Source organism: Laetiporus sulphureus (genome assembly GCF_001632365.1).
Source record: "Laetiporus sulphureus 93-53 unplaced genomic scaffold LAESUscaffold_17, whole genome shotgun sequence".
Taxonomy (NCBI): Eukaryota; Fungi; Basidiomycota; class Agaricomycetes; order Polyporales; family Laetiporaceae; genus Laetiporus; species Laetiporus sulphureus.
This window is the reverse complement of record NW_024468526.1, coordinates 225,440-250,048: the sequence shown is the minus strand read 5'-3', so window position 1 is coordinate 250,048 and position 24,609 is coordinate 225,440. Positions and strand designations below refer to the sequence as shown.

Below are 24,609 nucleotides of genomic sequence, written 5' to 3'. Positions count from 1 at the left end.
AATCCGTATGTTTTCGACTCTGACATGACGTGACATATCGTTACATAATGTGACATAGTCACGGGCCTTGTCGCACTTTGCATACTTCAGGCCAAAAACTTTGCATATTTTAGGCTGATTTTGGAAGATTTTTGCGACACTCATATGTGAGAGTTGCCCGGGGCCTTACAGAACTCACCCTCTGGGTCATGCTGTCGGACATTGTCATCATAAAGTTCTGGCTCTCTCTAGCAACAATGAACGCAAGGCCCGCTACATGATTAGCCACGAATCATGGATTTCTGCAAATGCGTGCCATATCGCCTTTACGCTACTATTAACGCCATGCTGCTGTTCCAGTACGTGTTTCATGAGGCATAGGGCTCTAGGCATGACCTTTTTTGGTATCAAAAATTGTGTCTGATACTCTCTTGTTTGCAGAAGGCGCTCTACGCATGTCCGTTGTTTGTGGCTTGATCCTCATGGATGTCTTCGTGTCGCATTTATTCATGAGTCCAGATCAAAACTTGCCGCATTGAAGCTGTGTTGCGGTCATTTCCTTCATCCATGCATGAGGACTTCCGGCGGCTAGGAGGATGCTATAAACAGGCTACCCACACTGCAATTCTTTCCTCAACTCATTCTGCCACCGCGATGTACCGCTTTCCTTCAATTGTGCTTTACATTCTCTCATGCATGTGTCTCATCACTTCGGCCATCTCTGCTCCAGTCGCAGCTGCGATCAGCCCATCCTTGATTTGTTATCAAAATGCCACCGTCATCTGGAAATCCTTAATTTTCTTCGCCATGAATTACGTTGCACACGCAGCGTCTGTGCCCACCTCTGCAGAGGTCGGCAGATATACAAGACATGTCACTTTGCAGCGGCATTTTCCGTGGGCAAGCATAATTTGTCTTTTTCTTCCATTCGGCGGGTTGGCGAGAGCAATTCTCGTGACTGCCCAACAACTCAGGTGGAACGGAGATGACATCCGTGCTGCTCTTGCTCATGGAGCATTGCTCGTTGTCGCGCGTACTGAGAGGTGGACACCGCTACGGGGGGTCACAGAAACTGTCTTTGTTAGACTTCCAGAAGATCTTTGGAGCAGTAACAAGTAAGTTCCCTGTGACTGACTCCAATCCGTAGAATTACTCATGTAAATCATCAGAGTCTACGCATTTTTCGAGCTGGAGACGGAAGACGAAGCTCACTGGGAGATCGATCACCACGACCATGCCGTATACGGCGATGTGAGCTTGCCGGAAGGCTACACCCTAGCAGCTCCCGCCAACAAGTCATTCACCGAAAATATTATACGTGAATCACTGGAAGATACTGGAACTGCTGTCATACCTCGTTCACAAAGCTTGCTCAAAATGGTCGCTTCTCTCATCCAGATCGTCTCCGCCTCAATCACTCTATACTTGTCATCTGGAAATCAGCTTGCACGATGGGGTTATGCGGCGTACGGGTTAACCGTATTCCCTTATGCCCTGATGTCCTTCATGAAAATGATATATGCACGTTTAGTGGGGGACTACAACTGCGGGCATGTTCTGAGGACGCCGATTTTGGAGGAAGCGGAGAGGCGAGAAGGGGGCGTTTCTTTGGCTCTCTCGGAAGAGTGAGAAAGTTCCCGGTATCAATCCGTGACCTCAAAGCGTTCGCCCATTCAGGCTACGTCCCGGCAGAGCTCTTGCTGAAGGACGCAAACCCTGACACCGGAGAGCCTGCCATACTCCTCATCAACACAGAAGAGTTCGAGGATAAGGAGCTCAAGTTCAGTTCATGTCCTATACACGATGCCCACAAGATACTCATCAGCCCAATCACTCACAACGGTCCTGCACCGGAGGACAAGCTTCAGGAGTGCCGCTCTCTACCTTGGTGGGAGACAGCGAGCATCGTCACAGCCTTCCTCATTGTCATGATTCTCCCATACATCCTCATCTATTCCCTAACTGGCTTCCAAGCGGCGGCAAGCACGGTGGCAGAACGGGCGTGGATGACCGCCTGGCTATCTGCCAACCAGGCGTCGTGTGTCCTGACACTTGCGTCTTGGGCTATCTGGCAGTGGAAGGGGGTGTGATACCCAAGGAAGTGCAAGCTCTTTGCGTGGCGGCCCTATGCGCACCTGCTATTGGCGGAATGGTTATGGTGTTCGGGATGTTTTTGGAAGGGAACGGGTTCGGAGTGTGTCCGTCTACGTGCGGACATTAACATGTCTTCCTTACGCCCTTCGGTAACTTGTTGACGAGGAAAATGATGGTGGTAGCTACGTCGGGATTGGCTCCTTCCTCTTCTACCGCTCTTATGGAAGACAGTAATGTATGACTTCTCCTTACGAGGTCAATGTATTATCTAATTATAGGCTTGTGCCAACGCTGCGACGGCCTCCAGGCCTGTCGTTGGACGGATCTCATTCCGAAGCGCAGTGCTCTGTCTATTGAAGACATGACCTATAGTGTGCCTGATTATCTTAGGATTTGAGAGAGAGGGGGGGCACATACCAGGCAAAAGGCATCGTCTTCACCATCTCCTCGCTTTTCCGAGGAGGCTTCCTGCCAACATTGAACCACTGATAGATGAATCGCGCGACAAATCGCATGTGTTCACAGTAATACTATGGAGCTTCTATGCATACACATGAACTGGCACGGTGCATCGGGCACAAATGGGCCCACCACGTTTCTGGCAATCTCATTCAGTTAGTGAACGGCACGCAGTCGAGGCACCCCGTATCATATTACACGTTGCGTTTGACGTCTCCTGGCATATACGCCGCGAAGTGTGATGTTTCAGAATATAGTATTGAGACCACATCTGACCTGAATCCCGCGTCTGCGGTCGATATGCGTGCCGGGAACTGAATTTAATTGTCGGCTCCATCTTTCTAGGCGGCAATTTTTACTATCACTGGCTTTATCATCACGTCATATAAATCGCCTGATAATTCGTGCATTGAGATACAGATCGATTGCGATTGAAACGAAGATACGATACATCGAGATACTAGTCCGCATACATAGTGCATACATTGTAACTCCAGATGTGCAGACCTGCATCGCAGCAGCACACTCAATGCCATATCCCGTCCACTATTCGCTCCCCAACCCCCAGAAGCACCCCTCCCACAAACCGATTTAAGCGCTTCCACTCCTTGCTCAACGTGTGTCCATGGTGTTGAGTGTCTGCCATCCCTCGGAACACGCCCCCTGGCCCGCCGGCCTGCATGCCGTACACCGCCATAGCGATACCCATAACGAGCACTGCGCCCGCGACCATAGCCTTGCGCTGTGTGACAAGCCGCCGCGGCTTGCGGAGCTTCCGTCGCTTCCTGCGCTCCGCTTCCTTCTTGCGCTCGGCCACGTATTCCTCGTCAGATGGCACCTCGTCTTCAGGCTCAATGTACGGTAGGACGACTAGCTCGAGTTTGTCAACCATTAGTTCCGCTTCATCGTCGTCGGGCAAGTCCGCGGGGTTCTCAGACCATGTGTGCATCACGCTCTGGGGGCCCATGATGGACGAGAGGGAGACGGACGGATGGGATGGTGGGTATTGTGCATACAATTCATCGGCGTGCATCAGCAAGGAGGTAATCGACACGCGAGGACGAGGAGGGGTATGAAGGGAGGATGAGGGGGAATGAACATGCGGAGGAGGATACTTCCGAGAATCGGTAGCAGTAGTGGCTCCATCAACGATGTCTGCAGGGGTGTCTGCAGGTTGCCGATCTTCTTCATCAAGAGTAAGCGAGGAAGCTGATGAAGAACTGTCGAAAGCAGTACTATCTTCCGCTTCGCTACCGAAGGGGGTATGTTCTGGGATATCAACTTCCGCGACGGGGTATCGTTCGGACAAAACTTCCTCGGTCCCATTTGTCTCCACAGGCCGATCATGGTTCGGAGCATCTGCCGGGGCGGTGTCCGAGACTGAATGTGTAATTCCAGTCGACTGCGTCTGAAATGTGATCGCTTCTTCGACAGTGGGTGCGACTTCGGCCTCCTCATATAGCTCAGGAAGGCTGCTGAGGACTGAATGGACCATGCCTTCTTCGCCATCCACTTCCAGTCTTCGAACCTCTTCTCTTCGCGCGAGGATGAGCTGCAAATCCACAAAGACATTAGCTGCTATGGACTAAGGAGGAATATCGCGGACGCACAGCAGCAACAAGGTAGACAATATGAATTGGATGTCTGCACAATAAATAGTCAAAAACGTGCTGTATCTGCGGGAGTGTGGGGATATCATGAGACAGCAGAGTCAATAGATTGGATAATGCATAATATGGTAGCGGCGACGTCCTATGTATTTATGCTTTAGCAACCAGTTGGCGGATCGGAAGACCAACACACCTTTCGAGCAGTACGGAGAAGTCTGCGTCGATCAATTCGAGTAGCCGTTTCAATACTCTGAATTTACAATATATCACTCAAGTCCACTGATGAGCGGACAAACTACATACCGCAGCAGGCCAACGACAGGCTCAAGGCTGGTGCCCATCGAGTCTCGAAGTATATGAAGGCTGAGCTTCTCCACCGCAGGAACTTGCACGTCCACCGGAAGTGTAAGATATATCACGGAGACAATATCGTGATATCCCTAAGCTCCTCATGAGCAATGGATGGAGATCAACTCTCATGGTCATACCTGGAAGTAGTGCAAGCGCTGTCTCTTCCGGAAGACCTTGACAATTAGGTCATGCAGCTGTGTTTGACGACGTTCTCTACGTGTCATCTCTTCTTCCGAGAGACCCGCACGTCAATAGCGGCTCAGAAGAGGTGACCTTGGATAGTCACCTACTGGATACAGAACAAAACTTCGATCGGTATCCAATCCAATCTGACGCTCATCTTGATGAACTACTTCTGAGGTAGTATTCTGGTCCTCTCCCTCAGCCGTAGTCCCCTCGCTAGGATCACGAGACCTTGAAGAAGAGGCAGAGCTGGAGCGGGACCGAGTCGCGCTCACATGCAGTAGCTGAGGCCTCGAAAGAGGTGAATTTTCTGCTCGGAACAGCAATGTAGCGACGCTCACCATATCTGTGTGCGCTCCTCTCCGAAACCTCCGGGCTGAAGGCTCCTGTGTCTCAACGAGCTCCAATCAATGGAGGAGTGCTGCTGCTGTTGTTGTTCAGCCTCGCTGTTGCCATCCCTGCTCATCTCTTATAGCGAGCAGAAGTGTATTCAAAGGTGCCAGCTGGTCAATAAATATGGAAGTGCGCACAAGGGTGAAGATAGCAACGAAGCAACCCTCCGCCGAAAGTGTGGCTGAGGGTAGGATGCAGGTTGTCGACGCGCCTGAAGGCGCTTATTCCGAAACGCGCGACGCACGTGCAGACGTGTTAGCGCCGGCGGTGGCGGTGGCAAGGCGCGCGTCCGCGGTCACCGTGTCTGGAGTCCGACTGCGACTCTATAGCTGCTGCACAGAGCAAAGCCGGCCCCTCAGCCAGAATTCTTCACTCAAAATCCACGGCATCAGTCAATACGTCCTAGGTGATCGAGGGCAATTAGTATCTGCGTGGACTTCTGGCCCTGTGAGCTGACTGTCAGATCTGCTGTGAGTGTATGTTCATCTCTGTCCGTAGAAAGTAACTTATAAATGTATGAGCGCAAGAAATCCCATGAGCCCGTGACCGCACATCCCACTCGTTCATTAGCACAACCTCTGATTAGCACAACCTCTGATTCACTTCCCCCTCCATGGCTGCGCGATACGCTTCATTCCCTCGCGCTAACGTCCTAGTGCTTGGCTCCAACTCTGTGCAAGCTCTGTTGCCTTCGACTCTTATATCTCAGGCAGATGCTCTCCTGGATGCCCACAGGATAGAGGACGCAGTCGAATTAGCGGAACAACAGCTCAAGAAGTTGCAACAGTCCGCCACTATGGGCGATATTGAAGTGACGATTAAACTCCCTTGCGTATCAGCATGCTTGTGTTGATCTAACGTGCCAGGAAGACGAGCTGTTCTATGTTTACCAACGGCTGGGATTGCAGTGTCTCTGTGAGGTACGCTTCGACGACGCAGGAAAGCACTTATTCGCAGGAGGACTCGACCCCCGCGTTCTGATTAGCTACTATCCCGACTTCCGTGGGAACCTCTTTGGCGACATGGATTCAGTGGATATGTTTGCCGGCGTCGCAGAGCACATGCCGAGGGAAGAGTCCGTAGATGAAATCAGTGAGTCACCAGTCTCTATTATCTTTGCTTTGCTCCTTGGCTATCACCATATTGGCGCGTCCGTACCATCTGAGTACTATATCACGGTTGGCCTCTGGGCATCCCTCTTCTTTCTTCTCCTGGACACTTGTCCCTATGAACTTACTCTCCCGCACCACGCCTCTCGCTGGGACTAATCCCAGTTGCGGCCAACTTAGTTCTCAACTACTCTCCACATCTGCCGCCGAACACCCGGACTGCTCCAGAGGCAGTCGAGCTGCTCAATGCCTTGAAGGCCGCGGCCCGGCACATGCTAGAGGTGTATTTGCGGCATTGGAGGAAGAAGTGCATGCAGAGTGATGTAGGGTACCTCGTCAACCTGCCTGCTATTGTTATGGTGAGCAAATTATCATACACTCGTCTTCGAGGCATCACTTTATCCATACCGTCCTTGTATATCTCCATAATGTGTAGGCTGTCGATACTGTCCTTGCAGAACTCTTCATAGTGCATGATGTCTCCCCAGAGCTTCATGTACTTATCAGCCAGCCGAATGCCATCGTCCTATCCGAGGTTGAGCCGCTTCTCGTGCAACATCGTCAATTTGCTGCACTCTGCAGCCTGTACCAACAGCAAGAGCAGGATGACAAGCTGCTCGAGGCATGGGCGAAGTGCGTATAATTGTCACCATCAATTACATGCTCTCATTCGCTGACTTAGAATGATGCCTGTCTTTTGATTATGTGATACATCGTTGTATAATCTGCAGGCTCGTTGACGGCGAATGGACAGACGGAGGAGTGGGAGATCCACTGTCCAACATCTTTACCCTTCTGAGCGAGAAAAGAGACCGAGCTCTCACCCAGCAATGGGGTGCATGGCTGGTCAAGCGGGATGCCGATCGAGCACTGAAGGTCTGTGACTTGCACAGATCCATCGAAGTCATCACCGACTAATCGTACTGCAGCTATTTATGTCGTTCAGCTCGAGCAGACGTGTCACCGAGGATGACCGGATGCTTCTTGAACAGATCCAGGAAGCAGACCCCAAGGCTGGCGCTCGATACCTTGAGTTCCTTGTGTTGCAGAAACGCAGCAACGTCAGTCATCTCATCTCATCTAGCATCCGTGCAATATTGACGCAGATCGGTCCAGGATGCCGATCTGCACATGCAGCTCGCAATGACATGCGTTGATCAACTGCTCGAATGCGTAGCGGACGAGCAAACGTCTAAACTTTGGCGAGCGAAAGGTGTGGGCGCAGCAACATAATATTCCGTGCGGTTCGTTGATTACGCGTTCATTGCAGCATCGTCGTATGCGACGAGCCATACAGATACCTTCTTGTCTTACTTTGCGTCCACGACACCCGATACAGAAGCTACGCGGACGCGAATAAAGACAGTGCTGTTCCTGCAAGGCTCGACACAGTATGATGCGCAGGCGATCCGTGACCGTCTTTCCCAGCACGAGAAACTTCTTAGATTAGAGCTAGCAATAGTGGACGGCAAGGTCGGTCGAAGGCTTATCGCTCCATGATACTCAACTAACGTCTTCAAACCTCTAGCTTGGCAAACACCAGTCAGCGCTGACATCGCTTGTGCACAACCTCCGAGATACAACCTCGGCAGAGATCTATTGCACGCTTGGTGGAGAGGTTATCCCGCTGAAGACCGCGCAATCACTGGGGGAGAGGTTCGCACTGCAGCCATGGGCAGCTCTGCTTGCTCCTCCGACATCTGGGAAGACGAGACCAGGCGCACCGCCATTGAACAGGCTTGCCACTGTTGATGGCGACCTAAAGAAGAGCCTGATTAAGATTCTGTTGGAAGTTTACATGAGCGGAGGGTATGTCCTTTGTCGTCACCACTGGTTCGATGCTGTGACGCCTACGCTAGGGAGGAAATGGCCGAGCAAACAGCACGGTTCCTTAATGCTCAAGCAATGAACCTTGATGAGCTTAGCGTCCGTCGCTATATCCTATGCTCCTGCAGTCTGCTAATACACTCTCTTTCTAGGTCATCGCACTAGTCCCTCCAGAGTGGCCGTTGCGTGTTCTCTCTACTTTTGTCGCCCGATCCCTACGCAGGACCTTGCACGCGCGACATGAAGGCCTGATCGTCAAGGCCATAAGCGCGGGGGAGAACCTGACAGTGACAGAGAAGGCATGGTACCCCCTGCGAGAGGCAGGGGCTCTGATTGAGGAGGCTGCGGACGACGGGCCCGTTGAAGGAGAGAAGCTTGACGAAAAGGGCCAGCCGATGTCGTTTGATGAGAAGGTCTCCCTGGCACTCGCTACGGATGTCGACTCGGCCACACGCGGATCCATCGTTGAGATCCCCGACCCGCCAGCGAAGGAAACGCCCGTTCCCCCAGGCTCCGGCTTCGACGTTGAAGTAGGTACATGATATATGCATTTGTTGTGTGAATGTCTGGTACTACATCTTGGTTGGACAAGTAATGTACTACGCTAACGGTGGTATCATCGCATCATCACGCAGCCGAGAGGGGGTTGAACCCTCCACAGCGCGCTTCATATTGACTATTGAGTACTTGTAATCAAGAACTCATGCACTGTCCAAGGCAGCCTCGGCCGCCGAGAGCGCTTTTTCGAAGCATCGCAGGAGGGCAGCGCGCGCCTCCATGCCGACACTGACCCTCACCAGGTTCGACTCCACGCCATATCCGGCCGCCCAGTCGAGCTCCGCGAAATGTGCCAGGATCGCGTAGGGACATGCCAGCGTGAAATTTGTGCCTAAGCTCGGGCCTTTATGGCACGAAAGTGCATCGAAGAACGCTTGTGCCGCTGCGGTGGTGGTGAACGTCAGCGAGAACAGCCCACCATACCCTCCCGTGGGTACGCCGTCCTTGCGGACCCGACAGCGGTCGAAGTTCGCGGCAGTCTCCCATTTGGGATAGTACACCTGGTTGATGGCCGCGCGAGCAGGGGGCGACGGATCGTCGAGCGAGCGCGAGCGAAGGAAGGAGCACACGGCGAACGCGTTCGCGTCAATGATCTCGATGCGCCGTCTGAAGTCGCGCGAGTTGCGCTCCATGTAAATGGCGTCTTCGTCAAAGTAAGAATCTTCGTAGCTCTGTGTCATGTAGGCCTTGAGCGCTGCATAATGCCGGCCGTGTGGGTTCAGAACAAGACTGTGATCATACTCAGTAACGGAGTCGCAACACCGCCGATATGAACCTTACCTGCCGCCCATTACATTGCCATCGCCGCTGAAGACCTTGCTAAGACTGCTCACGACAATGTCGGCGTAAGGGAGGACCTCGACGTTCACGAAATTGCCAAGAGTTTCATCGACGACGACCAGGAAGTTGTATTTGTCCGCGAGTGCTCGTAGTCGAGGAAGATCTGCAGAACGCAGGAGGGGGTTCGAAGGGAACTCGGTGAACAGAGCGAGCGCGGGAGGCTCGCTCGAGTCTGCAGTCTTCTTCTCCAGCAAGTTTTCGAGCTCCTCAAGCTCCTCGTCAGTGCCGCGACCAAAAAAGTGGCAACCAGGACCCCATTTCTCTAGGATCTTCAGCGTGTCGGTATACGGGAAGCTGCGATCAAGCGTGAGCAATTGCTCCAATCTCGAGCCGACAATAGCTCACCCGAAACAAATGCTTTTGGCTGCAGGAAGCACACCGAGAGCTAACTGATGTGCACTCCAAATGGCCGACATACCCGTGGAATACAGGTACACATCGTCCTCGGTCACGCTTTCCACGCCTCTCGTACTCGGGCCTAGCTCTGCTTCGTGGCCTCCCGCAGTGGACCAGTCGCTCGGACTATCTTGCACGAGCACACCAGCAATGCGTCGGCGGAGTGCCCTCTTGGCCGCAGCAGCAGAGGCGAGTGGGAGGTTCCGTCCGTACCGTTCTTCCACATACACACTCTGATCCGCACTAAGCGCCTCATCCGTTGGCTTCGCAGGAAGCCTCGTGCTGTGCCCTGGCACTGGGGTCGCTGGCGGGGACTTGCTGAAGCTGTTAGTCGAATAGTGCCGATTCGGAGTCCGCGTATGTGGGCGTGCGAACGCAGGCTTGGGAGAGCCAGGTTTTTCCTTCTCTAACAATGACAGGCAGTGCTCGGCGTATCGACTAGAAATGCATAGACCAGTGTGCTGGAAGAACTGCTTCGCCAGAGGGAACGAGTCACCGGGGAACAGCACGATGTAGAGCTCGATGCAGGACTCGGTCGTCTCCGGCTCGTCCTCTGGGCAGATAAGGAACTGAACAAGGCGCACGGATACCGCAGAGCCCGTCTTGGAAGACCGATCAATCATGAATGCACGACATTGCTCTGCAATCTTACGTGTCGGACAGAGAAGGCAACGCTCGCCGTTCACGCCGAACTTCTGCTCGCATATTTGGGCTAGCTTAAGAGGTATTCAGCACCTGATAGCGAGCAGGACGGCTCCGACTCACTTTTTGGATGCTGAGGTGGAAGAAGAATCGCGGGTAGCCTGAGACCATCGCATCCACCACTCGCTTGTCACCTTCCTCGTACCCTACGGTGTCCTTCCATGTCGGAAGCGACACGGAGATGGCGTGAGCGGTAAATGGAGGGACAGATGCGCCCAAAGTGCCGGCCTGAGAGCTGAAAGCCGTAGTCACCGTCGTGGTCATTGTTGACGAGGGTCGTCGGAGAGACAAGAGGAAGAGAGAAAGATGGGTGATTAGTCTGCCCTCTGGGTCGACTCGCAGTTATATCTAGGAAGTGTTGTCCAATTACACAGGACCGTGTTATCTTCGAAATTGTCAGCAGACAGAACCTGAGAGCATATCCAGACACCGGAGAATGGAAGGGTAGGGTCTGGTCGGATTGAGAAAGTGAAGCGAAGACCAGAAGATGTGGGCGCTTCCTGGGTGCTCCCTTCGCAAATGTTACGCGCCCCACGTGACCCGACGCGTACGAGGCGGCCGCGCTGCCTAGTTTCCTCTCCTCTCCTCTATATATACCTTCATCTTCGCTTTTGCAAACTTCAACAGGATATCGATTGTTTTACTGCAGACTGTTTTACTGCACGATATCTGTTATCTTTTGTTATGACCTCCGCGCCGGTTGCACCAGTTGATGTTCCTCCATATCAACTACAACCTCTGATCGCCTCGGTGCTGGATAGGGTGGCTCGTAAGTCGTGACCCACAGCCGCTGCAGTGTCATCTCCCAAACACACTTATCGTAGGACCATCCGCTCCGTCTTCAACGATATGCTGTGCACAAGCACTAGGTGAGCTGACATTCTAGTCGTATAGCCTATGCTCATTTCACAGGTGCCGAGATCTATGTTGGATGCTCCGACGGAGAATTGCTGCGATTCGCCCTGCAACCTGGGAGCAACGTCACGGTACGTTGATGTGAAGCTACAGGAGTCAGAGCAGCTCTTATGGTCTACAGCTTTGAATAGCCAGACTCGTATAGCCTCCAGTCGCGGCAGAGCGTCGTAGTCGGGAAGCCAATCAAAGAGATCATCTTGGTTCCAAGCATTTCACGTGCACTGCTCCTCGCTGGTACGTCAAGAGTACGTAAATTCTTTTGTATACATCGTCTAAGTGCTCTTCGTTGTGCGCAGATGGTCAAGTCTATATATACACCCTCCCGTCCCTTGACATGGTTCCTTCAAGCGTAATTAGGCCAATACGGGGTGTGGTGACCATCGCGGCAGATGAAGAGCACCTACGACGTCCGGCTGCAAGCGCGTCATCTCAGGGTGTTCAGCCTGTCGATTTCTGCGTGATCAAGAAGAGTTCTATCGAGATGTACAGCTTGCAGGAGAGACTGAAGTACCACTCTGTCAGTGCCCATGATCCCTTGCCCTTTGTTCCAGAATCACAAGTGGCAAGCGTTTCCGCACGCAGGAGCCCGCTCATGCGATGTGTCATATGCTCGATAAACACTGATCTTGATATCTATTGTAGCCCATGCCGTTGCCTTCGGGTGTCGTTGTCGCAAAACGTACAGGACAATACGTCTGTATTGCAGACGAGCGAAACTACAGCCTTATCAACTTGAATTCGGGACAAATGTTCGAGGTGCTTCCATTGAACCAAGCAGGAGACGACTTCAGAGTCAAGCCGTCAGTCACCGTGATCAACGAGTGTGAATTTTTGATGCTCTCGTGGACCGGGAACAATACGCTGGGAGTTTTTATCACAGGCGAGGGAGACCCCGTTCGTGGAACATTGGAGTGGCCACTGTATCCGGACGCATTGTGTGAGTTCTCTTCCTTCGCAATCCTGCTGTTCCCTTGAGGCACTGTCTAGTCGACGAAGGATTGTCAGTGAACGGCAGTGACTATCGTGACACGAATCAGTCAGCAATGGAATTCATCGTCGCACCACAGCGCAGCGCAGCGGAGGAAGCATGCGACTGTTCACGTAACGATGAGGCCCACATGACATACGGCATACAGCAGCGCGTCTTCTGTATGCAGCACGAGTCGCGTGCACGATGCTGATGACGTCTCCTGCAGGCCTCGACTATCCATACACGACCGCACTGTTACCCAGCGACACGATCGAGATCCACAACATCGAGACGCTGACGATCGTTCAGGTCGTCCCTGCGCCTCCAGCCTCCCCGATACCGACGCCAGGCGCCCAGGAAGCAGCGGACAGAAACATCCTGGTAGCATGCATGCGTGGATTCCTCGTCCCATCAACTCAGCGTTTGGACAAGCTGCGCCGCACGCCGGTGCGGCTTGTGCGGAAGCGAGAGCCTGACGCTGAGGGCAGTGCGCGCGCGGAGCCGGAGCGGGAGGCAGGGGAAGGGGAGGCGCTTATGATCTAATCTAATCTGGTTCTTAGACGTGTAATCAGCAGTGTTACGTACAATTGAGCTCTTCGCCCGTGCGTGAGGATCCATCGAGCTCCAATGCAGCCTCTCCTTGGCATGTACCTCTCAACGCCCTCTGCGGCGCTCAGTCGACCTCTTCTTCCTCACCACCACTAGTCAACCTACGAGAACATATCACAATGTCGCTGAGAAAGCGAATGTCCATCTCTAGCACCCGCAGCGAGTCTCCCTTGGTCTATGCGACTGCTCCGAATGCGGAAGTAGAGGAGTGGACGAAGGCATGGCAGCAAGTCTTCGCGAGAGGTAGTATAGCATTGCTGGGCAAGGCAGATGTACCTTGGTCTCATCGCGCATCTGACAGACCTCATCGACTCGCCAGTCGTTACTGTGGATGCGGATACGACCGTCGAAGATGCCTGCGAGGTGAGGACCACTGCCATGGGATGGAGCTGTCTTCTTCATACTAAGCCGCCCTATTCAGCTATTACTTTCGAAAGATATACAATGCCTCGCCGTGAACCGGCGGCCGAACAGCTCCCCGTCGAGCATTCCATATCACGGGCTCTTTGATGTGAGTGCGATCTTAAACTTCATCCCGTCCGACAGCGGCTGCAACGGATCTCCGGTTACGGGAGAACTGTGGCGATGAGGCGATGCTGCGTGTATAAACGTCTCTCGATGCACGATGGATCGTCGGGACGAAAGGGGAAGATCCGTGTGCAGAAAGGGCTAGCTGCTGAAGGCAACTTTCTGTGGCACGGAGCTCCTTGCTCGACAGCGCAGTATGACATTGGAGGTAGATGTTGCATCTTGTAAGATTTGTGCAGGTCTAGGAGCCGTGCGAGATGCATTCGCTACCATTCAAATCCGGAGCCTACTGCAACGGCTGTTCTGGTCGGTTCCAGACGTCGAGCTCATGCATCATGTCCGTTACAGTTTGCAGACGTCAATGCATTCCTCACGCTAGCTGCAACGAGGCATCGGCTTGCCTTGGACGAACTACGAGAGAAGCCCCGTATCCGGGAGATCTTGGTTGCTGCCAAGGCAGGCAAGGTCCCTATCGATCTCGTCAGTAGTATGTGTTTGCTCTCCTCTTTGCCACCAACAGATTTAGAGTTCACGACTTATTTCAGATCTCTCCGAAAAGAATCCTTTGGAGACATTGCCCTACGACGCTACGCTGATCTCACTGCTAGCCGTGGTTGCACGAGGGGCGCATCGAGGTTCGTCGCAGTAATCAGAGAATCCCTGACCCTACAGTAGCACATATTGATCCCTCATGCTCCAAAACACACAGTTCTCATCAAGACCGAATCACCTTCATCCGAGTTCCTCGGCATGGTATCCGACCGGCACCTACTCAAATGGTTCACCTCTTACGCAGAACAGAACCCCTCCTTCCTCCATTACCTGTCGAACCCGCTCGGCTCTCTCGCACTCCCGTCGTTATATCTGTACCTTTCCGTGATTGCTGTGAAGGCTACGGACAGTGTACTAGATGCGATGAAACTAATGAGCGACGAGGGGGTGAGCACGATCGCGGTAATCGAGGAGGACACGGGGAATCTTTTGAGCGCAGTCAGTGTCACTGATATTGGGAAGGTGGGAATCGCTAATACGTATCTTGCCGCGTCCCTATTAATCTGCTGGTGTAGATCGTTGTTCCTGCACAGAGCAACCAGATCTTGTCCGCGCCTCTGCATCAGTTCGTTTCTCTGATCAAGGTAGGCTGTCGTGCTTCTGGCAGAGACCAAAACTAACGGTCTTCATCACAGGAGCCGGACGGTTCGACAGATGGCGCGGACAAGTACCCAGGTAAGGTCGTTTATGCTTGCTAACCGCTTGAATAACTAACCATCCCAAATAGTCTACAGTGTCTCACCGAGCAACACCTTATTCTATGCCATGCAGAAGCTCCTGGCTAGTATGTCCACATGCCCGCACTCATACCGCTGAATACACGCTAACCCTCACCAGCTGACTCGCACCGCCTCTTCGTGACGGACGATTCCGCGTTATCACCTACCTTCCCTCCTAGTAGCTCGGGCAGTCTCTCCGGCATCGTCTCGACGGTCGACGGTACGTCTCGCTCTCCATACTCACACCGCATGCTGACCTGGCGCCAGTCCTCTCGCTCTTCGCTCGCCTCGCGAACCTGCCTGACGTCGACCCAAAGCGCATGCAGCGGCATCGGCGTGCGTCCTCCACCTCGTCGCAATCGTCGTCCTCGCACTCGTCCGACCCGAGTAACTTCAGCCTTGGGTTGCGCTCGCGCTCGAGCAGCCGCACAAGCCTTGGGAGGCTGTCCGCGTCCGCAGGCGAGGCCGGCCATGTGCTGCGCAATTCGTTGTCGGGCAGCTTTGACTCATCCAAGTGGCCGGAGCGTGTGCCGGATCCCAGGAAGTAGAAGCGAGTGGTGTCAGCAAAGACCAACTTCGAAGCGTCCAGAACTCCGGGGTGCGTTCGAAGGGGTAATTGACTCTCGCTATAAGGATAAGGAAGACGGATCCTTCCGCTGCGCTGATACCTCCAAGATTGAGTTCAAGTTCACATTGCGCATATACGCTTGGACAGTGCATAAACTGGACATCAATTCAGCCCGACCAGGCGTTTATTCTATGCATCGTCACTGAAGTATCAACAAGTTCTGTCCATCGTTCTGTCCGCTTTCATATGTATTTGACACGTGATTCAGGTTCTTGTAGTGTCGTATGCCCTGTCATTTAGACTTTGAGGGCGATGACGCTCCCTCCCCTCCCACTCCATGCATCGCGACGTGCCCACGTAGGAAGGGCATTTGCATGCACATTATCTGGCGGCATCCGTGTGTATTCGTATGCAGGGTTCTTCGCGCGTTGTGCGCTATTACGTCCAGGCTTTCGGTTACCTTCTCGCGGAGAAACGCTGATCTTGTACATGGTGTTTGTATTTTAACTATCTGGCTCATCTGTATTCAATGTGATTCATGGGACGTGTTCTTTGTCCAAACGGCCTTGCGGGAGTTCGGGGCCAGTATATACGTGATCAGGTCTGAAACGGCGACACTCGTGGCCGCCTGTGAGATGGATCACCTCCAGGCTCGCTATCGCACTCCGACGGGCAGATTGCGCAAGGAACAACAAGTCTATTATGTTCGGGCTGATCCATAAATTACATGAACGCGATCGCTGAGTTGTCGTGAGAGGAGGAATGCAACGTCTAATAGAAACACGAGGCACAAAAGGTACAAATCACAAGAATATGATAGTGATACACCATAGACACACGTACGCTATAGACGGGATATACTGCCGTTGGGCACAGAACGGGATTCGTGAAGAGATGCGGAACAAGAACAAGGAAGAAGGAGCCTAGCCCGGACTATTCACCAGACGGACAGGTCGTATATACGGCGCTCACTTGCGGCCGTGGCCGTTGCCATTACTCAAAGCCGCCGAGCCGTTCCGTGCAACGCCCTTCGCTGTGCCCTCAGCCTGCGCCTCCTTTTCGCCCGCGCGGCCCGTCACCGCGCCCAGAATGTCGTGCACGCGCGCCGTCGCAGCCTCAAGCAGGGGGTTCACACGCTCCTGCACCGTGTCGCGCAGCTTGTGCACCTTCTCCTGGAGCGGATCCGGCGACGTGATGATCGCCGAGAGGTCATGGATCGTCGAGGAGAGGTGCGTGGAGATGTCGTGGAAGGACGCCTGCAGGTGCGCGGGGAGCGCGGCCGTCGTCGCCTGGCGAATGAATTAGTGAGCAGAGATAATCGATGGGGGTAGACAGTGGTGGGAACGCACCTGAATTTTCTGCAGCTCCGCGAGCATTGTGTCACTAAGCTGATGCACCTTCGTTTGTGCCGTGCCGTAACTCGTCGATGCGAGCGTGCTGATGTCGTGTGCCGTCTCGGATGCCCGCTTCACGAGTGCGTTGTGCTCCTTGAGCTGGTTGATCTGCTCCGTCGAATATGTGCGAAGCTGGTCGGAGAGCTCCTTTGAGAGCACAAATGCGCGCTGGTACTGGTACTTCGCATCGGGAGCGTGCTCTACGGTGCCGTTGCCATCGCTTCCTTGGAATTTGTTCACCGCGACGGCGAAGTAGTCAACAATCGGCGCGAAGCGCTGTTGGCCATCGATGAATATCAGTCAACGGCACATGTGCAGTACGCAAGGGCGAAGCAGACGAACCTGATCGATACCCTGTGCAACGTTGAGCGCGGGGCTCCTGACCTTCTCGTCGAGGGTCTTGTTGGCGACGTCCTTTGCATAATCGCTGCGCGCTTTCAGGTCCTTGACGATGTCCTCGGGGCGAATCTTGAACGGATACGGATAGCGCGACTCGACCGCGTCGAGGCCCATGTTCGCGTAGCCGTCCGCGCGGACAATCAGCGGCGCGAGGCGTTTCTGGATGGGCTCGGTGTAGCTGAGGGCGGAGAGGGAGAGGCCCTTGGCGGTGGTGTAGGGCTGGCGGGTATATGCGTTGTTGATGAGGGTCTCATTGATGGTGTTCAGCGAGGACGCGATGAGGGGTATGGCGGCGACGCGGTAGATGATGGTGAGCTCGGGCGTCCTGGACGTCTCCTGGGTTTGGGTCGCCATCGTTGGCGATGACACGGAGAGTGGGGAGGATGGGTGGGCGCAGAAAGCTGAAAGGATAAGGAGTCCGTCCGCGACTGCTGCATGTTTTAAAGTGACCGCGCTCGCGATTTCATGTGATTGATGAATTTCTGAAATGAATTGCACCGCCACGTGGCGTTAGGCTCGAGCTCGACCTCTTTCCTGGAAAATATCGCTTGCGGCTTGCCCGCGACTCCTTCCAGAGCTCAGTGACAATTCTTCTTCGACGAACAACGTCCCCTTGGAATTGTGTGCGATGGCGGGTGTAAGACGTCAAAATCGACGGCTCTCAATATTATCTGGGAACTCTCCATCATATGTATGCACTCGTTCGAGGTCATTTTCTGCCTAATCACTCCGGCGAATGTCTGGGAGGAATGCAATAGTGGCAAGTATTTACATCCAATCGGCTCCTGATATCCACGCTACTGAGATAGTGTGGTTGCGCCAGGCACGAACGTACTTCGTTATCCCAATTGCGAGACGCGTAAGCTCTACTACAAGTTGTGTGCAGTTGCGAGATTTCTACGTGCTTTGGCGGATCTACTCGTTTTTTATGAGTATCTCTCCTATGTTGCGCGCCACGGTTAAAGTGGGTTCGACCCCCTTTGCCGGCGGGTGCATTGCAAGTGCCACACGGACAAAAACACTATGTCCCCCTTGGCGCCAAAGACCCCGCTCTCTAGGGGCTCTCGCCCCCGTTGCGCTCTGCTTTATCCGCGCCATCATTGTAGCGTATTACTGGATTCGGCGCATTGCCTCTGTTTTGATGGCATTGTGAAGCAAAACAGGAGCCTAATCTGGAGCATCAGAATCATCAAGCCCGAAGAAATGGATGTCCTGGCCAGCCTAGACTGACATTCTACGTAGTGAAACCCAACGAATTCTACCGGGATGGTTCCGCCGCCTTTCTAATAGCGTCAATTCCCGCGATGCTCAGGGCGTTAGTCTGCAGCTGCAACGGCTCTGATTGCGGAACGTTGTCGGATTACAAATGCAGTCAGTCCAAGACGGTTATCGCCCAAGTGGTTCCGTCGCTTTTGCATCGTCTAGGGGCCGTTCGCTTCATCATGAGAGAGCGTCTCACACTCAGCCGAAGCACTGGATAAAGCGCCAGAATCCCGGACGCCAAGACGCTACTATATTTGCCCTTCGACGGCCTCAATTTCATTTCGCTCGTCCTACGCTAACCCGAAGCGAATGACTAAATATAGACTAGTTCCGCTGTGTGGGGTCGTATCGCTCGCAACTCGTCCCCAGGTCCATCCATCCCGCCGCCCCACAACTCGCACGCCGCCAAATGTACCTGCATTTGCAAGATGAGCTCGCGCGCTCCGCAGTGCGCATCGTCGTGCACACGCCCTACGGCCCAATCACGGGTGGGCGCGCGCTGAACGATGCCGCCGTCTTCCTCGGTGCGTGTTCATCTCAGCGTCGATCAAGGGGGATCGAAGCTGATCTGCTAGATTCATGTAAGTACAGAGGTCCCGTATGCCCTGCCTCCTGGACGGTTCATGGATCCGGAGCCGCTGCCGCCCTATTATCGCTATGAAGACAAGGAGTATATTTATGAGAGTAGCTGTATGTCCTTGTCGGGAACGCGGTCTACATGCGCATTTATGTTGCTCCACTGCAGACTGTGCCCAGCCCAAGAACGATGGACAGGTGGCTGGTAAGCAGCGAAGGGTTCTTCTGGTTGTGGATGCATGATGTTTATATTTGGTACCGCTCCGCAGGGATACCATACGAACACAAGGTTGGCCTGGGGAAACCGACCGAGAATCCGTAAGGTGCTTCGGTGGAACGAGCCACACGTAATTGATGGCAGGCTCGCAGGCTGTTCGTAAACATCGTATCTCCGCCCCACTTCACGCCGGCCTCCCGGTTCCCGGTCAAAGTATACATTCATGGCGGGTGCGCCACTGCTTCTCCATGGAAGCCCTCCGCGACACTAACTAGTCTTGACGTCTGCAGGTTTTTGCAGTTCGGGTCGCCCCACGGCCTGAGTGCGCAGGCTCAGCATGTATCCGCGGAGCGCTCGGAGGTGTGGGTGAATATCGGATACCGCCTCTCTGCGTTTGGATTCCTCGCGTGTGACGAGCCGAAGGTAGATGGCAACTTTGGGTTCAAGGACCAGTGGCTGGCAGCGTTGTGGATACGTGACAATATCGAGGCATTCGGCGGTAGGTGAAAGTTTCTGCCTGCTCGACTTCTAATCAATGGCTTCCTTGCCAGGTGACCCGAAGAACATCCAGATCTCAGGGCTCTCCGCAGGTTGTTACTCATAGTGCATCAATGAATGACATTGAAGATTAACGAACGCTCTTTAGGTGCGCATTCTGTACATCAGATTCTGCATCATGTATCTCGTCTACCTGAGGGAGAACAATCACCGTTCCAATCCGCCATATTACAATCTAACGCTATCATGTGAGCAATGCGCAGTGGTAGTTCAACCACTATGTTCTGACCCATTCCCAGGACGACTCCAAAGACACCTGCGGAACTGCGCCCGCAATTTCAGGCACTCTGCCGCGCGCTCAAGCTCGACCCCACCTCCCCAGACGTCCTTTCCATTCTCCGCAATCCCGCTAAGGTACCCACCTCGGCAATCACGCACGTCATTGAGACCGATGCCGTCGGCGTCGAGTACGGCACCTTCCGCGGCTGCACCGACGGCGCGTGGCTCGCGTCCACTCCCGACCCAATGTCCTGGCAGCGCTCGGGCGGCTTCGCGCACGCGCTCAAAGCCAAGGGCGTACGGAGCATTGTCGTCGGCGACCTGACAGAGGAATGGTACCTCTACGCGATCGCGCATCCCGTGTGCGGCGTGCGCGATGTCGAGCCGAACGTGATGCGCTACTTTCCGCCGAACGTCGTACGCAAGCTGCTGACGCTGTACACGCCGCCTAAGGAGGACGCGTCCGTGGAGGAGGTGAAGAAGTACATGGGTGACGTGCTTAGCGACGGACAGGTTCATCTCCCCGTCAGGCTGCTTGCGAGAGATTTAATGGCAGCCGACTTCCCTGTCGTGAGGTATGAAATCCGTTGGACCCCAGAGCAGGTCCGTCCCTTCGGTAAGTCTCCTCCCATCGTTGTCAACTGTGATGCCCACACTGCAGCATTCCAGGTTACGTCACCCATGGGACCGACCGTTCCCTCTGGGCACTGCTCCTTTCGGTGCTGGATCCTACGCAAGCGGACGTCGCGCGGGGTTGGCTGGACACCATTGCCGCGGAGGTCAAATCTGTCGAGGCGCACGGGAATCGGAGGAATTTGAAAGAGGTGCTCGCGCTCAATGCGGATAAGACGATCGGGTGGAAGCAGGACGATAGGTGGGATGAGCTGATGCGTCTCCGCCAGGCTCTTCCGCACGAGACCTGAAAATTTTCTGGACGCCGTCGGGATGCTTGATACGTGCGAAAGACTCACGGATAGACGTGCAGTAGGGCGAGTGCAATATATACCTTCCCAATGGTATGATGTTCATGTACGGATAAATATGCGAATAGTGAATGTGTGATAACACGGATAGGTCGAACATTCCATATTAAAGTTCACAGCGGGACGAGCTTGCCGGAAAGTCAGCCCGGCGAATGCAACTTTCAGGATATCGAAGCCTACAGTGCGTACATCTGTTATAACATCATACACACCCTTGTTTCATTTATGATTAGCCACCAGTGGATCCGATGGTGCGAACATTACTGTGTGCCAGCATCTGAGAAGAGGGCTTCAATGAAATGCCACCGGAAATAACAGGTTTCCTCTTCCCCTAGGTTCCTGACCATCTCGATCCCGGCGAACAAGTCCAACGAATCCTTCAATCGTTCAGCCACAAATTTGGCCTGATCCCACGGTTAGGCTCCAGATACACCCTCGGCACTCGCATATGCGCCTGCATCAACAAGTCACCGCTACACACCGTCGCCCATGTGAAACTGTAGGACATGACCGCCTATTTCTCACTCAAAGTCATCCGCTTTGACTCGCTGTAAACGAGTCTTTGGCCGCAGGAGGAGACCCTGGATGACGCTATCCTTGTTGGCGGGTAGCAGTGCTGAATTAGTCGCGCCACGCACAGCGCGGCGAGCGTAGCCATGCATATAAGCGGGCTGGGCGAGCGACTGGACCCAGTCGGTCGGTTTTGCGACAGCACCGCATAGGAGCCATGCAGGCGAGTAGCGATGAGGCGAGAAGTGTGCCATAAAGGAATACGGGTCTAGACAGCATAGTACAACTCATCGACAAAGAAGTACAGCAGAGAAAGCATACCTACGTGTGAAATGCCTGCATACTGGTAATGATATGCGCCTTCGGTCCTTAGTTGGTACGTTATGTTACGACAGGCCATACATCGTTCCAAATAGTTCTGCCGCTACTAAAATCTCGGTTCATTGCAGGCGTTACTGACGTTTGGCTTTTTGGCTTTTTATCTATTGCTCTATCAACAACGTTCAAATACTCCAGCGGAATAGTCCAGCGAAAATAGTCCAACGGAAATAGTCCAGCGGAAATAGTCCAGCAATTTTGGGTAATTCTTTGTCCTGCACCATCTCTCATCTTCCAGAGATCTCAGGTATGGTAAGTCCGATGAACTCTCGTTCATCACCTCCTTGATGGAATATAAGGATAACACGGTGCGTAAAGAGCGTGAATAACGAACGTGTGCCGACATCTCGTGTCAAACTTCTTCACTGTAGTACGAACTCCCAAAACAATCAGCATGATAAATGCGTCTGTCATTATAGCGACGTACTCAATCTGTTTACGTGCAGTGACGTTACGCATGTCCACGCCTTCCATGCTCAGACCAGCCGCCAGAGGATCTGATGTCACAAAGACAGCCTCATCCTCGGTTCCCATTCTACGATCCAGCTCCTCATCTCCCTCCTGGAACGAATCACCCAAGGGTGAATTAAGGTTGCCTGTGACGAGATGTGAGAAGTACAAATCGGACAATTGCGATTCAGCCAACAGATTGCTGCTGTCAAGCTGGCCGTTGCTTGACAAACAGACACTACGCATGTTCAAGATAAAGCGCGAGATCAGTATTGAGCTCAGCCTAGTACAGCGGTAGTTAGTCTCAGTGCGTGGAATCCGGGATCGACTCACGCTTCCGTCAGAGCTGGTAAACAGCCGAAGGCCTGTGATTGCTGGATAAGACAGTAGGATGGACATATGGTTTAATGCGTACTCGGAACTCGACCGCTGCGAGGTTGACAGCATTCAAAATAAGGAGCATCCTGCCCAAAGCGCAGTTGAGAAGGAGAACACAGGAGACTGGAAAATGTTCACTGTTTACAAGAAATATATCGTTCCTGCATATCACGCATGGCCGCGTCAGTTCCTGGAGACCAAGTAAGATCAAAGTTGTAGGACACACCGTCTCGCTCTATCAGTGCGACGAGGCGACATTTTTTGAATGCCTGAGAGGAAGTTCTTCGTATTTCGATTGTCTTTACAGAGGTCAACGTGAGGACGACAGCATCTGAGGCGATAGCAAATATGCAATTGAAGATGCTGACTGTAAATAACGTTATACTCATCGTTCTGCACCAAAAGGGGTGCAAAGTGGCTCACGTCTGAATGGAAGTGAGCATAGTAGTATACAAGGGCATGAAAATGATACTTACATGTCATTCGCCCTCGGGTACACGTATATGTATACTCCGCATCCAATCAAGGGCCTGACGAGCACAACGGGTACGATTCTCGTATAATAGTACTACGTAGACGAAATTTGAGCTCGTTGGAAGTGCAAGCGATGTATCAATTGCATACCAGATTCTCCACAGCAGGCAGGATCCCAAGTAGTAGCACGCCAATGAATATCTTGCAATTCTTGTCCCAGATTGCGTACATGCGAAGCGAGGTGAAGACTGTCACAGTAAGCCACAGCCTATCAAAGCAACATGTAGGTCCGTTAATCACCTGCCATATTCAGCTGCAAGCAAATCGTTAGAGCCTCTGCGATACGTTGCACCCCTGTGCAGCTAGGGCGGAGATTCAGCTGGATCGTCATCATCGTGGAATACCATCCAAGGCTCTTACATCTATTTGCTTACAATAAATTGGTGTATAGTCTCGACGGAAAATAGGTATGCGCTTACCTCCGGCCCACTAGTTTGTGACTGACTTCGCCAGGGCAATATATCGATCAACATCACGATCCGATAGAGAAGCGTCAAGTATCGATTCACAAAGAAGAGTAGCGTCGCGCCAGAAAGCTTACGACTCCAGATGCAACGGGTCTCCTTCGAGAAAGTGAGGAAATAGTCGTAGAAAACGAGGGCTTTGCTGTGGTTAGGTGGTGGCGATTTAATTATCTGCAGCTTGTGGTGGAACTCACATGTAGCAACGACCGAGAAGAAGTTCGACAACAACCTAGTTGTCGTACAAATCGTCACTTGATCAGCTATATATTCAGGAACTCGAAGTACTCACATTTCATTGAACTCCTCGGTGACCAGCACGACCCCCGCTCGGTCTGCGTCGGCCTGCGACATAATGGCAGCAAGACAGCTGCGATTCGCGAACGCGCTTCGTTGCCTGGCTCAACCAGCCTTGGCAGGTATCCAGTCACTGGAATCCAGCTTAAGTAGTCAATCAACTAGGTACTGAAACAAATATCACTTGTCTGCATGCTGTCGCGACTGCTCCTCGTTACAGTCACCACGTACACAAAGCTATTGGTCGGCACTTTCTTCCCCGAGGAATGGAAAGAAGTGGCAGCTGTACGAATCCGTCGTCAGGCGTGTCCACCTTCTAACGAGCTGATGAAACATCGTATGGAATGTGTGATGGTAGTCGGGTATACGATCAAGGATCAATCAAGGAGGCATTGGCAAGTGGTTGTCCTAAAAACCGAAGACGGGGCCGGTTGCATAGAGATCACTAGGCTCCATCTGCTCCGTACCGCTCGGAGCTCTTGATTGTAGATGATATCAATATGGTGAGTAAAGTGAACAATGAATTTGACATGCAGATTGCCGATGTCAAATTGGAACATCAGCGGGCTGAGTGGGCTTCGCAGAATGGCTGCGCATTTCATTTCTCTGTTCATATCAGCGGGCGGTGCA

At 53.1% G+C, this 24,609-nt stretch overlaps 9 protein-coding genes across 9 annotated transcripts; 5 read left to right on the top strand and 4 right to left on the bottom strand.

Annotated features, from left to right (window-relative positions):
• Positions 1-158: 158 nt before the first annotated feature.
• LAESUDRAFT_743071 (uncharacterized protein) lies at positions 159-2,261 on the top strand. The gene is made up of 5 exons (XM_040911235.1): positions 159-338; positions 421-1,094; positions 1,149-1,581; positions 1,614-2,019; positions 2,055-2,261. Exons 2-5 carry the CDS (start codon positions 547-549, stop codon positions 2,198-2,200), a joined length of 1,533 nt encoding a protein of 510 aa, XP_040764767.1. The 5' UTR covers positions 159-338; positions 421-546; the 3' UTR covers positions 2,201-2,261.
• Positions 2,262-3,058: 797 nt separating this feature from the next.
• LAESUDRAFT_699397 (uncharacterized protein) lies at positions 3,059-5,251 on the bottom strand (the record flags this gene model as incomplete). The annotated part of the gene is made up of 7 exons (XM_040906382.1): positions 5,018-5,251; positions 4,780-4,967; positions 4,631-4,722; positions 4,446-4,582; positions 4,336-4,392; positions 4,143-4,284; positions 3,059-4,084 (listed from the first exon to the last, which is right to left on the bottom strand). The coding sequence occupies exons 1-7, from the start codon at positions 5,140-5,142 to the stop codon at positions 3,059-3,061; spliced, it is 1,767 nt and encodes a 588-aa protein (XP_040764766.1). The 5' UTR covers positions 5,143-5,251.
• Positions 5,252-5,682: 431 nt separating this feature from the next.
• LAESUDRAFT_652182 (uncharacterized protein) lies at positions 5,683-8,547 on the top strand (the record flags this gene model as incomplete). The annotated part of the gene is made up of 11 exons (XM_040904341.1): positions 5,683-5,880; positions 5,936-6,161; positions 6,344-6,531; positions 6,615-6,811; positions 6,910-7,054; positions 7,108-7,239; positions 7,295-7,391; positions 7,449-7,651; positions 7,707-7,987; positions 8,038-8,104; positions 8,158-8,547. 11 exons carry the CDS (start codon positions 5,683-5,685, stop codon positions 8,545-8,547), a joined length of 2,124 nt encoding a protein of 707 aa, XP_040764765.1.
• A 159-nt stretch (positions 8,548-8,706) lies between these two features.
• Positions 8,707-10,765, bottom strand: LAESUDRAFT_652209 (PLP-dependent transferase; the record flags this gene model as incomplete). The annotated part of the gene is made up of 4 exons (XM_040904344.1): positions 8,707-9,292; positions 9,344-9,697; positions 9,749-10,515; positions 10,565-10,765. 4 exons carry the CDS (start codon positions 10,763-10,765, stop codon positions 8,707-8,709), a joined length of 1,908 nt encoding a protein of 635 aa, XP_040764764.1.
• A 329-nt stretch (positions 10,766-11,094) lies between these two features.
• Positions 11,095-12,988, top strand: LAESUDRAFT_812372 (uncharacterized protein). The gene is made up of 8 exons (XM_040914401.1): positions 11,095-11,270; positions 11,326-11,370; positions 11,414-11,487; positions 11,548-11,650; positions 11,713-11,933; positions 12,059-12,353; positions 12,404-12,565; positions 12,613-12,988. Exons 1-8 carry the CDS (start codon positions 11,186-11,188, stop codon positions 12,927-12,929), a joined length of 1,302 nt encoding a protein of 433 aa, XP_040764763.1. The 5' UTR covers positions 11,095-11,185; the 3' UTR covers positions 12,930-12,988.
• Positions 12,988-15,342, top strand: LAESUDRAFT_743067 (CBS-domain-containing protein; the record flags this gene model as incomplete). The annotated part of the gene is made up of 12 exons (XM_040911234.1): positions 12,988-13,238; positions 13,297-13,358; positions 13,417-13,506; positions 13,872-14,010; positions 14,069-14,158; positions 14,233-14,537; positions 14,591-14,659; positions 14,711-14,750; positions 14,803-14,859; positions 14,913-15,014; positions 15,062-15,267; positions 15,310-15,342. Exons 1-12 carry the CDS (start codon positions 13,115-13,117, stop codon positions 15,340-15,342), a joined length of 1,317 nt encoding a protein of 438 aa, XP_040764762.1. The 5' UTR covers positions 12,988-13,114.
• A 775-nt stretch (positions 15,343-16,117) lies between these two features.
• Positions 16,118-17,778, bottom strand: LAESUDRAFT_699384 (uncharacterized protein). Its single transcript, XM_040906381.1, has 3 exons — positions 17,099-17,778; positions 16,712-17,032; positions 16,118-16,651 (listed from the first exon to the last, which is right to left on the bottom strand). Exons 1-3 carry the CDS (start codon positions 17,507-17,509, stop codon positions 16,331-16,333), a joined length of 1,053 nt encoding a protein of 350 aa, XP_040764761.1. The 5' UTR covers positions 17,510-17,778; the 3' UTR covers positions 16,118-16,330.
• Positions 17,779-18,827: 1,049 nt separating this feature from the next.
• Positions 18,828-20,911, top strand: LAESUDRAFT_652201 (carboxylesterase; the record flags this gene model as incomplete). Its single annotated transcript, XM_040904343.1, has 10 exons — positions 18,828-18,942; positions 19,010-19,108; positions 19,164-19,199; positions 19,264-19,312; positions 19,364-19,441; positions 19,502-19,710; positions 19,763-19,804; positions 19,858-19,957; positions 20,009-20,604; positions 20,658-20,911. The coding sequence occupies 10 exons, from the start codon at positions 18,828-18,830 to the stop codon at positions 20,909-20,911; spliced, it is 1,578 nt and encodes a 525-aa protein (XP_040764760.1).
• Positions 20,912-21,879: 968 nt separating this feature from the next.
• LAESUDRAFT_812368 (uncharacterized protein) lies at positions 21,880-24,446 on the bottom strand. Its single transcript, XM_040914400.1, has 13 exons — positions 24,164-24,446; positions 23,975-24,112; positions 23,641-23,914; positions 23,462-23,525; positions 23,312-23,409; positions 23,164-23,255; positions 22,914-23,056; positions 22,833-22,848; positions 22,725-22,773; positions 22,643-22,674; positions 22,287-22,592; positions 22,194-22,236; positions 21,880-22,142 (listed from the first exon to the last, which is right to left on the bottom strand). The coding sequence occupies exons 2-12, from the start codon at positions 24,034-24,036 to the stop codon at positions 22,212-22,214; spliced, it is 1,161 nt and encodes a 386-aa protein (XP_040764759.1). The 5' UTR covers positions 24,037-24,112; positions 24,164-24,446; the 3' UTR covers positions 21,880-22,142; positions 22,194-22,211.
• Between the last annotated feature and the right edge of the window lie 163 nt (positions 24,447-24,609).

Coding starts and splice junctions, on each gene's coding strand:
- LAESUDRAFT_812368 (XM_040914400.1), bottom strand. CDS start 24,036: ATGTCGCAGGCCGACGCAGACCGAGCGGGGGTCGTGCTGGTCACCGAG. Junction 23,526..23,640: donor CACAAACTAGTGGGCCGGAG/GTAAGCGCATAC, acceptor AATCTCCGCCCT/AGCTGCACAGGGGTGCAACG. Junction 23,410..23,461: donor CTTGCAGCTGAATATGGCAG/GTGATTAACGGA, acceptor TTACTGTGACAG/TCTTCACCTCGCTTCGCATG.
- LAESUDRAFT_812372 (XM_040914401.1), top strand. CDS start 11,186: ATGACCTCCGCGCCGGTTGCACCAGTTGATGTTCCTCCATATCAACTA. Junction 11,271..11,325: donor GGTGCTGGATAGGGTGGCTC/GTAAGTCGTGAC, acceptor CACTTATCGTAG/GACCATCCGCTCCGTCTTCA. Junction 12,354..12,403: donor ACTGTATCCGGACGCATTGT/GTGAGTTCTCTT, acceptor GGCACTGTCTAG/TCGACGAAGGATTGTCAGTG.
- LAESUDRAFT_743071 (XM_040911235.1), top strand. CDS start 547: ATGCATGAGGACTTCCGGCGGCTAGGAGGATGCTATAAACAGGCTACC. Junction 1,582..1,613: donor CGGAGAGGCGAGAAGGGGGC/GTTTCTTTGGCT, acceptor AGAGTGAGAAAG/TTCCCGGTATCAATCCGTGA. Junction 2,020..2,054: donor ATCTGCCAACCAGGCGTCGT/GTGTCCTGACAC, acceptor GCTATCTGGCAG/TGGAAGGGGGTGTGATACCC.
- LAESUDRAFT_699384 (XM_040906381.1), bottom strand. CDS start 17,509: ATGGCGACCCAAACCCAGGAGACGTCCAGGACGCCCGAGCTCACCATC. Junction 17,033..17,098: donor TTGCACAGGGTATCGATCAG/GTTCGTCTGCTT, acceptor GATGGCCAACAG/CGCTTCGCGCCGATTGTTGA. Junction 16,652..16,711: donor CGGAGCTGCAGAAAATTCAG/GTGCGTTCCCAC, acceptor TTCATTCGCCAG/GCGACGACGGCCGCGCTCCC.